The sequence below is a fragment of the Orcinus orca genome, chromosome 15 (assembly GCF_937001465.1).
Source record: "Orcinus orca chromosome 15, mOrcOrc1.1, whole genome shotgun sequence".
Lineage (NCBI taxonomy): Eukaryota > Metazoa > Chordata > Mammalia > Artiodactyla > Delphinidae > Orcinus > Orcinus orca.
The window spans coordinates 63395834-63407188 of record NC_064573.1 but is presented as its reverse complement, the minus strand read 5'-3'; the positions used below and the strand labels follow the sequence as shown (position 1 = coordinate 63407188).

General features: G+C 57.9%; 2 protein-coding genes across 3 annotated transcripts; both read right to left on the bottom strand.

The window, feature by feature from the left end:
* Window positions 1-595: 595 nt before the first annotated feature.
* Window positions 596-3120, bottom strand: THAP7 (THAP domain containing 7). Of its 2 annotated transcripts, XM_004276018.4 has the most exons (5): window positions 2827-3118; window positions 2575-2654; window positions 2102-2257; window positions 1482-1622; window positions 596-1282 (listed from the first exon to the last, which is right to left on the bottom strand). In XM_004276018.4, the coding sequence occupies exons 2-5, from the start codon at window positions 2652-2654 to the stop codon at window positions 718-720; spliced, it is 942 nt and encodes a 313-aa protein (XP_004276066.1). In that variant the 5' UTR covers window positions 2827-3118; the 3' UTR covers window positions 596-717. The 2 variants fall into 2 exon arrangements, with proteins under 2 accessions (XP_004276066.1, XP_033295508.1); XM_033439617.2 differs by lacking the exon at window positions 1482-1622 and having other exon boundaries at window positions 2575-3120.
* Window positions 3121-3446: 326 nt separating this feature from the next.
* Window positions 3447-10615, bottom strand: LOC101269236 (tubulin alpha-3 chain). The gene is made up of 5 exons (XM_004276017.4): window positions 10538-10615; window positions 8122-8344; window positions 7438-7586; window positions 6462-7142; window positions 3447-3821 (listed from the first exon to the last, which is right to left on the bottom strand). The coding sequence occupies exons 1-5, from the start codon at window positions 10538-10540 to the stop codon at window positions 3525-3527; spliced, it is 1353 nt and encodes a 450-aa protein (XP_004276065.2). The 5' UTR covers window positions 10541-10615; the 3' UTR covers window positions 3447-3524.
* Window positions 10616-11355: the final 740 nt, after the last annotated feature.

The window sequence follows — 11355 nt, the reverse complement described above, 5'->3', positions numbered from 1 at the left end:
TGAACTGAAGGAAAATGAGGACAGAGGTGACACCAGGACTGCTGCCCAAGTGCCTGGCCCTCTGCTCCCCACACGCCTCATCCCAGACCTCTGGGGATCAGAATGGTCACTGTGGGGGCCCTCACTACTTGCCAAGCATAGCAACCTCAGGTCAGTAATTGCCTTTCTTGTCCGTTTTTCAGATGGGACAGGCCTGGTGGTGAGTGGGGGGCTGACCAGCAGCTGGAGCTCATGCCAGGTCTGACTGCTGGGCAGATTGGATCTGGGGACGGAAGCCTGTTGTTTCCCTGAAAAAGAACTGAGCCTGGCCTGGGTTTCATGGGTGTCTTCAGAGACCAGCTGGCTAAGTCAAGGCTGTTTCAGGTACCAAGGAAAGGGTGCCCAGTATTGCCCCCGAACCTCTACTCACACGATCCCTCAGAGAGCCCTGTACAGTACACTGACACAGAGCTATATAGTGAAGGCTTTCTGCTCTCCACAGCCAAGGGCTTGGACTACAGGGCCTGAGCCCTTCGGGTGCTACAGCCAATCTGGGGAAACGGGCCTGGTACCCAGGGGAAGGGCCCCAGCCCCCAGCTGAGCCAGAGAGCAGCGCTTCTTTCTAGAATCCACTTTATTATGGCATCTGGCAGGGCTGGTGGACGCAGCTCAGATCAGATCCTCTCAAGGTGGATACTGAGGGAGAAAGAGGCTGAGGCCCTGCCGGGCGGCCCTCACTCAGGCCATGCTGCTGCTCAGCTGCATGGCAAAGTCCTGCACGTGCTCCTTCAGAGTCTGGCGGGCATCGGCCTGTGCCCGCTTTTCCCGTGCCCGCTCCTGCTGCAGCTTGGTCAGCCGCAGCCGCAGCCGCTGCTCCCGCCGCTTGCAGGCCTGCAGCTGGCGCTGGGCCTTGTCCAGGGCATCGAGTGCAGCCTCAGCCCGCCGCTTCCAGAGCAGGGCGCTGCCCACCTGGTAGCTGTGCTCATTCTGGATGTAGGCTCCAGCGGGCGGAGGGAGGCGCAGCATGTAGGCTGAGGGTGAGATGGGCCTCGGCTCCAGCGGAGACGGCTGTCGCTCTGGCTCCCGCTCAGGTGAAGGCTGGGTGCTGCAGCCTGCTTCATCTGCCTGGGCACCCAGGGGCCCCAGGAGGTCTGAGAAGGGGCTGCTGAGGCCAGGCTCCAGCCTCCCGGTGGGGGAGGCAGGCAAGGCGGCAGGTGCTGAGGCCTCTTCCACAGGAAAGCAGGTGATGTCAGCAGGTGGAGGTGGGCAAAATGGAGTTGTGGGCCCTCGGCCCTCAGAGCAGCTGGGGGGAAGAGAGAGAGACTGACAGGCCAGGCTCAGGGCTCGCCGACCCCATTTCACCAGGTCATCTAACCCCCATCCCTGAACCCACTCCACGGGCTCAGAACCCGGTCCAGCAAGGCTGCTGTCAGGCACCCTAAAGCCCAGTCCCTCAGACCTGGGGTGCAGTGGGGCACCTCCCCCTCCGCTGCAGCACGTACCGCTTCCTGCATCGCCGGAGCCGGCTGACGTCAGGGGGGCTAGGGGGGTAACTGTGCCCCTTGGTCTTGGTTGTTCGACGCAACTTGGAAAAAGACTCAAATATCGTCGGAACTGCTCCCTCCTTCAGCCTGTGATACCCACTGCGAGGGAGAGCGGTCTGGATGAGGTGGAACAAATCCCTGCCGCCCCAGCCGACCCGCAGGGCATGGAGCCAGCAGGCCCTCCAGCACTCCAGCAAGCTGCTGGGTTAGCTCTGTGGGAGGTGGGCGGCACCCTGCCAACAATGAGTCTGGGGAATGCCAAGTTAAGGCCCCCACCAATCTCTTCCGTGCAAAACTCCTCAGAGTTAAAGAGTGTGGACAGGCTCCACCAGAACAGGGTAGCCCAGCCAAAAGAACTGATTCCGTTTGTGCACTTGTAGGGAGGGCTGGGGTTGCAGGGAGTGCGCTCTGGCACAGTGATCCCTAGGGGGGTGGGTCTCACTGCCCAGGTCTGTCGGGAGAGGAAGCTGAGGTTCCCAGCTGGAGAAACCAGGGCTGCTGCTCCGGGGACCTCCCCACCGGCCGGCTGCCACCCCACTGCCCAGGCCCTGCCCACTGCCGGCTGCCAGGAGGCTCACCTGATTCCCACCAGTTCAAAGCAGTTCTCCTCGAAGTGCTTGGAGCAGAAGTAGATGTACTCGGACGCCGGGTCCCACAGGCCCTGGCCGCTGGGGTCCAGCCGCTGGCAGTTGGCCAGCCACAAGCCCCGCCTTGGATTGTCCTTCTTGGGGAGCCTGCGGGGCCACAAGCCCGTGAGCCCGACGGGAAAGGCCGGCCCCGCTCATGCCGCCCCCAGACCTCGCGCTGACACTGCCTGCGCACAGACAAGGAAGCTGAGGCCTCCAGAAGAAAAGAGACTCGCTGAACATCATCACGTAGGCGAGACTCGAAGCAGCTGGCCCGGGCAGGCGGACCGCCCCTCCTCCCCCACCCAGCCTCCCACTCAAGCCCCGCCCCGACCACAGAAGCGCGTGCGCAGTGGCTCCGCGAGGCGGTAGGACGGGCGCATGCGTAGGGGACCCTCCGCGCGCCGGCGCGCACGCGCGCTAACCTGTGGAAAGAGATGCCGCGGTTGCGCGTCTCGCGCGTGTCCCGTGTGCAGCAGCCGGCGGCGGAGCAGTGACGCGGCATCTGGGGAAGAGGCGGGAGCTCGGTCGCGGGCGGCCGTCGGGGCCCGGAGGGGCTTCGCGCCCCAGGCTGCCACCCCGCTGCAAGCGGCCCCCGAGTGGCGGGTCTTCCCCGGCTCGATCTCGCCCGAACCCCGTCCCAGCCTGTTCTCCAGACTCCCGCTTGCGGCACTCACGGTCTCGCCATTGCTGCGCCGCCGAAGTATCGCGAGGTTTGGCTCGCGGCGGAAGTCAATACCATAGAAACGCGGAAGTGCGCGGCGTTCGCCGAGAGGCGGGTCCCGGAAACTGCAGAGCGAGCCCGGGGAGTGGTCGCGGGGATCTCCCACGCTGCCCGGGTCGGGAAACGCCTACGACGGGAACGAGCCCGGCGGTGCTGGCGCGCACGCTTCCTGCGGGAGAGGTTCCTCTTCTGGGCTGGGCGGGAGGTTCCGGGACAGTTCCTCCGGGGGTGGGGCGCGGGAGTGGGTTCGTGCGGGGCGGGGCAAACGCGGCTGGCCCGCGACTCCGACGACGAGAACCAGCCCACTTCCGGCCCCCGAGGAGCGCCTTGGCCGGCGCGAAGGACTCCAGTTGTTTAGGCGGAGAGCGCTTCCCGGTTCTCCGCCCCTCACTCTGAAGCCTTTTTTGGGGGGTAACGCGGCAGTTGACTGCTCTGTGTAGCGAGACACACGTACGGACCTGCTGCATCTTTTCTGTTCGGGAGGAACATAGTTTCCCTAGAAATTCACTTGGAAAAGGAAAGTATCTGGCGTGGGAATTTGGTCGAAGTGCAGCACAGGGCAGACTATGCTCAATACAGAAACTTTAATAGGTAAACACATCTGTAATGTGACAGTCGGGGGACAGGGGGCCTATAGCCGCGCCCTCGCATTCAGTACTCTTCCCCTTCCTCGGCCTCTGCTTCCACCGAGTCCACGCCCACCTCTTCGTAATCTTTCTCCAGCGCTGCCAGGTCCTCCCGGGCCTCCGAGAACTCGCCCTCCTCCATGCCCTCCCCCACGTACCAGTGCACAAAGGCGCGCTTGGCGTACATGAGGTCGAACTTGTGGTCCAGGCGGGCCCAGGCCTCGGCGACGGCCGTGGTGTTGCTCAGCATGCACACGGCCCGCTGCACCTTGGCCAGGTCTCCCCCTGGGACCACCGTGGGGGGCTGGTAGTTGATGCCCACCTGCCAGAGAAGGGGAACATGGTGAAGTTTATTTATTTATTTAATTTATTTATTTTTCATGGTGAAGTTTATACTGTGGCCTCAGAAATTGTAGGTAGGTTGTTTTTTGTGGAGTTTTTTGCGGTACGCGGGCCTCTCACTGCTGTGGCCTCTCCCGTTGCGGAGCACAGGCTCCGGACGCGCAGGCTCAGCGGCCATGGCTCACGGGCCCAGCCGCTCCGCGGCATGTGGGATTTTCCCGGACCGGGGCACGAACCCGTGTACCCTGCATCGGCAGGCGGACTTTCAACCACTGCGCCACCAGGGAAGCCCTGTAGGTTATTTTTAAAAACGGGGGCCGTGGACCCAGTTTAAATTATGCCCTGTAGGAATTGGTACTTTGTTTTGTACCAATATATGCCAACATCTAATATCCGTTGATTTCATATTTTCACTTTGTGAAGCGCCATCTGAAACGGCAAAACTGGAAACAAATGTCCTTTGTGGAAACTAGTTAAATTATCATACACTCCCTACAGTAGAACACTGTATGATCATAGAAAAGAATGAGAAATCTGTCCCGGCATATAAATATGTCCAAGGTATACTTGGTAAAAAGAAAAGCAACTTTAATTCGATTTATGCTTAAAAATACCTGTAGAGTATTAAACACCAGCTAGAGTCTTTGACAGCTCAGGGAATACCATGCTGGAGGAGGACAAACAACGGGGAGAGGGCTGATCCTGTGACCCCCTCCCTGCCCTAGTGAGCAGCTAGCAGTCAGCAGCAGCTGGACACAGCCAGTCTCCAGAAGAGCTGGGATGAGCAGGGGGAAGGGCACAGGGGGTTCTGACTTGATAGAGGGGTGCTCTCACACAGCGCTAAGGTCAAGCCAGCCAGCCCCTCCAAGTGGGAGTGCTGCCAGCTTCCGTTTCTCTTTGGCATGAGTGGAGTCTGTCACCTACCTTTAAAGAATGTTCTTTGCCCATGTCGCTGGCCCCTTTCTGTCAACGTCACCCGTATAACAAGAGGTGTAATGTGAATATGCACAGACTATCTCTTGAGGGACAAAGCTCTGGAAGGGGAAGAGGACTTCAGCTTTTCAGCCTTCTAAGTCATTTTAATATTTTGCCACATACACACATTTATAATGAAAAAACTAAACATAAACATGGGAAAGACTCCTTGACAATAGTGCACCCCTGAGGAAATGGTTATTAAAGAACGTATGGTGAAATCACACTCAGACTGACAAAAAGGAACTTAGAGCAATGAGAATTCAACGTGCTCCATCTGAGGGAGAACTATCCTCTGTGGGGACAGAAGCTGTGACTTCCTGTACCTCCCCACAAGACCGGCCTCCCCACTGGCTCACAGAGACTCAGCCAGGAGGGAAAGCCTGGGTAGAGGGCACATCACCCCCCCAAAGTGCCACCCAGCTGCGGCTGCCTTGGATGTCCTTGCCTTCCGAAGGTCATGGTGAGGTGACTGAAAGGAGAAGTCAAGAATGGAAGGTTTCAACCCCCACCTATAACCTCTGAGGTCTGCAAACCTCTTATGGAAGGTGTAATGAATATTTCCAGATTGGTGAAACCTGTTATAGACTTTACTCTTCTGTGAGTCACTTTGCATCTGTCGGTCTTACACCCTCGGAGATGGTCAGTGCCAGGGTGTCTTGAAGTGGGGCTGACAGAGGCCAGGTGGGTGCAACAACTTGTCTGTCGTCAGAGGCAAGCTCTGGACTTTCCAAATGGCAATAGGATGACACACATATTGCTTCTACTTCTCTTCATTTTCAATCTGCAATGACCCTGGAACGTGCAACTCCCCAAAACACCTCAGGAACTCATCAGGGCTCACGAGTGCAGGATCTAGCACTTTTTCTAATGTGGAAGATCAATTGTGAACAAGGACGTTTAATGAAGAAGAGGGGGCAGAGTTAAGGATCCCAGGCGTGGCGAGGCACTTAGCCTGGTGATCACAATAGGTCTAACATGTAACTTGGCTTCCAGATACAGGTTGCTTTTCTCTGGGTAGACGTTTCATCGTGACACTAAACACGGTTGAAGGAGCCACCTAATTATCAGTGTGATTTTGTGTGCGAGGCAGTGTTCCGAGTCTGGTTTGGAGTAACAGCAGTGAACCACCCTTGGCCCCACAGAAAACACTGCATAATGAATTTAAAATTCTGTCTACAAAAACATAAATGTTACCTAAAATGCAGCGACAACTGGTGACTGAAGTAATGTGAAATCTAAAAACCATGATTTCTAATACAAAATGATACCATAGACCCTGACAGGCTTCTTGAGCAAGAGTGGGAAAATGTGGAGGACAGACATGCTGCAGTCAGACGTCCCTGAAAGCTCCCTCCATTGCTCGCTGCTCCTGAGGCTGTTAGATACTAAAAGCTGTCTCAGCCTCAGTCTCTAAACTGTAAGATAGTAGTAGTAGTAGCCCATGAGTGTTACAGGTTGGTTGTAAGAAATAAGGGTACGTAAAGTCCTTGCTAAAGATCAAGGCACCTAGCAAATTAATTACTAAACTTGTTCTCCCTGCAGTGCAGCTGCCCTGGAACAGGGTACCCTCCACAAAGGGGCAGCACCCCGTCCCAGGATCTGCCGCAGGCGGAAGATAAACACGCGCTACCGCCCAGCCTACCTTGAACCCAGTCGGGCACCAGTCCACAAACTGGATGGTGCGCTTGGTCTTGATGGTGGCGATGGCCGCATTGACGTCTTTGGGGACCACGTCCCCCCTGTACAGCATGCAGCAGGCCATGTACTTGCCGTGGCGAGGGTCACACTTGACCATCTGGTTGGCCGGCTCGAAGCAGGCGTTGGTGATCTCGGCCACGGACAGCTGCTCATGGTAGGCCTTCTCGGCCGAGATGACTGGGGCGTACGTGGCCAGGGGGAAGTGGATACGGGGGTAGGGCACCAGGTTGGTCTGGAACTCCGTCAGGTCCACGTTGAGGGCGCCGTCAAAGCGCAGGGAGGCCGTGATGGAGGACACGATCTGCCCGATCAGACGGTTAAGGTTGGTGTACGTGGGCCGCTCGATGTCCAGGTTGCGCCGGCAGATGTCATAGATGGCCTCGTTGTCCACCATGAAGGCACAGTCCGAGTGCTCCAGGGTCGTGTGCGTGGTCAGGATGGAGTTGTAGGGCTCCACCACAGCTGTAGACACCTGGGGGGCCGGGTAGATGGCGAACTCCAGCTTGGACTTCTTGCCGTAGTCCACCGAGAGCCGCTCCATGAGCAGAGACGCAAAGCCCGAGCCGGTGCCGCCCCCGAAGCTGTGGAAGATGAGGAAGCCCTGCAGGCCCGTGCACAGGTCCGCCTGCGGGAGAGCAGAGGCCGTGAGGCCATGCCCGCATGAGCCGTGCCACCACCCCCACGGGCCCCCACAGGCCCCGGTCACGGCACACTCTTCCTCTGCAGGTTCACTATACGGGTTCAACCCATCCACAGGGAACACGCATCACACTTAGCAGTTACAGACGTGGACGCACTGCGGCCACACCGGAAAGGAAGACCCTGCACTCATGGTTCTGCTGGGTTTTGCCAAAGTGATGTCCCGGGGAGATCCCGGGCCTCCCCTCCTGTCCAGGAGGCCTTCCCAGGGCCCTTCTCACCAGTTTGCGGATCCGGTCCAGGACCAGATCGACGATCTCCTTGCCGATGGTGTAATGGCCTCTGGCGTAGTTATTGGCCGCGTCCTCTTTCCCGGTGATCAGCTGCTCCGGGTGGAAGAGCTGCCTGTAGGTCCCCGTGCGCACTTCATCTGCAGAGAGGACAGCGTGCCCGAGACTCTAAGGACGGTCGCTGACTCACCGGGATGGCCAGGTCCGGGGAAACCTTCAATTCTACAGGCACGTGCTGTGCCTCGCAGGCCAGCAGCGTCAGCGTCTCACAGAAAAGGTCTCTGTGTGATACACATGCCTCATCTGCTGTTTATGGCTCCGGGAAGGTCCAGTCAACCCGAGGAACAAATGCCAGTGTGGCCAGTTCCCAAAGGCGAGGGAATGCTCACACCGCACAGGCGGTTCTGCGCGTGAATGTTTTGTTCACACCCACAGCTACACCCGGGGTGTTGCTGAAATGGCCCTGACATACTAGACATCAGCGTGACTTTTGCCGGGCGCCCTCTGTGGCCTGGGTTTCACGGGCTCCAAGGTGACATTCTGTTCTCTCCTGGGTGGCCGCCACTGAAAGGTGCTCTCTCCTGGCAGCTCCCCTTGGAAACTACCTCGGGCTTCTGATCTGGAGGAACCCAGCAAAGGTTCTGTGCTTCCCCTTCTAAGTCTAAGGGTACCTACCGACCACGGTGGGCTCCAGGTCCACGAACACGGCTCTGGGCACATGCTTGCCAGCCCCAGTCTCACTGAAGAACGTGTTGAACGAGTCATCCCCACCGCCGATGGTTTTGTCACTTGGCATCTGGCCGTCGGGCTGAATTCCATGTTCAAGGCAGTAGAGCTCCCAGCAGGCATTGCCGATCTGGACCCCCGCCTGTCCCACGTGGATAGAGATGCACTCACGCTGGGAACCAGAATATACATGTGAGGCCCCTTGTCTTGAAGGCAGCCATTACTGTGTGGCAGGCAAAATATAATTAAATGTTTGTATGTGCTTCAGAGTGTCTGGGGCTTTCTCATTCCCTATTTTCTTTTCCAGGAGGCTTATGTGACCCTTTTATCCCTGTGAAAACTGGCTTGCCCTGAACCACTCTAGCTGATAGTGAATGCCAGAATTATCCCCAGAACCTAAGTGTTTGCTACTATACAAAAATTCGGTTATTTAAAATTTTGCAAGCCGTATGTCAATAATAAACTCCATGTTATGGCTAGTCACAGTAATTCTCTGAAGAATATAGCAGTTTTTATTGTGTTCTGACCAAATGATAAGGTTAAGTGGTAATTGAGTTGGGAAAGGAAAAGTGGACTGGGACAGAGGCCACCATGGCCCAAGCATGGGTGGTCACTGTGTGTGTTTCATCTGCCCCTCTAAGTCTAGCCTCTGTTCTCTGTCCAGCTCTGTGCTCAAGGAGGCTGACCCATGTGGACTGTGCCCCCTGGCTTTTGGTTGCTTTAGCCAATGTCAGGCACCAGCAAGAGCTGGAGGTTAGAGGAAGGTGTGGTCGGGGTGCTTGACCCTGGCTCCCTCCCTGCCGGGCTGCCTTGGGTCGCTTGAGTTCCTGTACAAGGGCACAGAGTGTCAGCAGTCAGCGCTTGTCATAAACCTACCCTCTGAGCTTCTCATAAGCACTCCATCCCCTCACCTCTTCCAGCCTAGGAGTTAATGGCTCCCAGATGGCACAAGTGCTGGGATATTGCACTGTCCTTTGGTGGTTTCCTTAAACCCTGCGCGTATCTTTATAAGTAGTATCTTCTTAAAGATTGTCCTGTGAGTATCTGTTTTGAATGTACCGTTTCTTTCCTGCCGGGAATTTAACTCTAGTCCCTAATCACATGTCTGATTTTAGACACATCATCCTTACAAATACACAGAGGTGATCACATGAAATTTGAGGTGTGCCACCCACACTAAATTCTGACTTACATACAGTCCTCAGAACTTGAAGTCCTGTTTTCTATTATACAAGCACCAAATCTCAGAGCAGGAGAGACCAGTTTGATGCAGCAATCCCCGAACATCATCCCAGAGGGAAGCATTCGGTTTGGGAAAGATCTCCAATGACAACGAAATCACTCCCCCAGAGGAGGACTCCATCGGCACCCCGGAAGTCCTTTGAAATCCACGCAACCGCACCATTTTCTGGGTTTTTTTTTTTTTTTTTCCCGTACGCGGGCCTCTCATCGCCGTGGCCTCTCCCGTTGCGGAGCACAGGCTCCAGACGCGCAGCCCCAGCGGCCACGGCCCACGGGCCCAGCCGCCCCGCTGCATGCGGGATCCTCCCGGACCGGGGCACAAACCTGCGTCCCCTGCATCGGCAGGCGGACTCTCAACCACTGCGCCAACAGGGAAGCCCAACCGCACCATTTTCAAATGCACACTATTCGCTTTGAATCCAGATCCACTGTATTTCACAGGATGCCTGTTGTGTCCTTCTACTCTCTCAGCCCCAGTGTGATCAGAGCCAGCTCTGTGATCCGAAGAAATACCCCAATGTCTTCATTTACAAAATGCGGCTGGGGAGCTCCGTGGTTTGTAAGGCCACGTCCATCTGACTGTCTAACAGTGAAAGGAATTGCAGTGCTCGGGGATGTCATTCCTCGCTGTCAACAGAAAGCGAGCGCACTGCCGACCTTGCCTGGATTGCTGAAGTTTGTTTATATTTCTGTACTCGGCTCTATTTCCTCTCTGAAAGTTCCTCCAGACCAAGTCCTGTGTCCCCTTCTCAGCAGATGACCTCCTTCCCCAGCACGGCCCCCCGCCACCCCCGGAGGCCGGCCCTGCCCGCTGTGCCCACTGTCCATGCACCGGGCAGCCCGACCACTGCAGCCTGGACTGCCCGCCTCCCCTAAGCCCAGAGACAACGTGCCGAGGCGAGCTGACTGCCGCGGCTCTCGGACTCGGACGTTGTTACTCGTGGGAACTGTGGCTCCACGGCCGAGAACGCCGCCTTCGCAGTTTCTCCTTTTCAGCCTCTGCTCTGGCCGCGCGATCGGGGAGCGGACGCCCACACGAGGCTCTTCGGGCATCCTTTCAGACCCGGCCCCCACCCATCTGCCCGGGACACGGCCTCCAGGCCTCCCGCCCGCCCGGCTGTACCATGGTGAGCACCACCACCGCACTCCGATCTCAACAGCTGCAGCCGCCCAACTGCTGCTGCCGCGCCGCGCGCTCCTAGGACGCGCGCCGCCAACGCCCATTGGTCTGGAGCACCATGGGGCGGGCCAAGGTCTGGAATCCCGCTCCCTATTGGTTAGCACGCGACTCCCAGAGTGTGGCGCGTTCTGATTGGACGTGAATTTGGCGGGAAGGCTGCGGGGACGCCGAAGGATGAGCGCAGCTGGGTGTTCCCGCGAGATCTTGGCCTTCAGGTGGGAGTGGTGTTCGGTTTCCTGTTCTGTCTACGCCAGCTAGGCGGCTTCGAGGAGGCCTGACCGTGTCTACGCAGCCGAACCTGGCTGTTGTCCGCTGGTGGGGGGGGGGGGGGGCCGCCGCTGGGGGGGGCCGCCGCAGGGAGCCCGCAGGGCGGGGCGGGGAGGGGAGGGAGGTGCCGGGCTGGGCAGCGCTCGGTGTCCTATCTTGAGGGCGCGGGCAGTCGCGTAACGACAGGCTGGAGTAAGGCAGAGTCTTCCGGGGAAGCAGGAGAGGGTCCCGCCGCCTCTGGTCCGGTCCCGCCGCCCCCGTGCTCAAACCGCGAGATTGTCTCACCGCTCTGGAGGCCTGAGGGTCGCTGTCCGGAGCGGCCCCGCGTGGGGCGGGGAGAACAGGCTTCAGGGGCGCTTATCCCGCGGGATCGGGGGCCTTTACCTTCAGTCACCTCCCGGCTCCGAACACAGTCTCAGGGCGTTAGGGCCTCGTCCTGGGGATGGGGGTGCCCTCCTTCAGGCCGTAGCGCGCGCAGCTGACTTGTAGCTTGT

What these genes read in the sequence shown, in the direction of transcription:
- LOC101269236 (XM_004276017.4), bottom strand. An exon ending in CCTGGAGCCCACCGTGGTCG is followed by an intron (nt 7,587 to 8,121) that starts GTAGGTACCCTT and finishes TCCTCTCTGCAG; the next exon opens with ATGAAGTGCGCACGGGGACC. An exon ending in TGGACCGGATCCGCAAACTG is followed by an intron (nt 7,143 to 7,437) that starts GTGAGAAGGGCC and finishes GCTCTCCCGCAG; the next exon opens with GCGGACCTGTGCACGGGCCT.
- THAP7 (XM_004276018.4), bottom strand. Translation starts at nt 2,654, where the DNA reads ATGCCGCGTCACTGCTCCGCCGCCGGCTGCTGCACACGGGACACGCGC. An exon ending in CGCGGCATCTCTTTCCACAG is followed by an intron (nt 2,258 to 2,574) that starts GTTAGCGCGCGT and finishes GTGGCCCCGCAG; the next exon opens with GCTCCCCAAGAAGGACAATC. An exon ending in TTTGAACTGGTGGGAATCAG is followed by an intron (nt 1,623 to 2,101) that starts GTGAGCCTCCTG and finishes TCTCCCTCGCAG; the next exon opens with TGGGTATCACAGGCTGAAGG.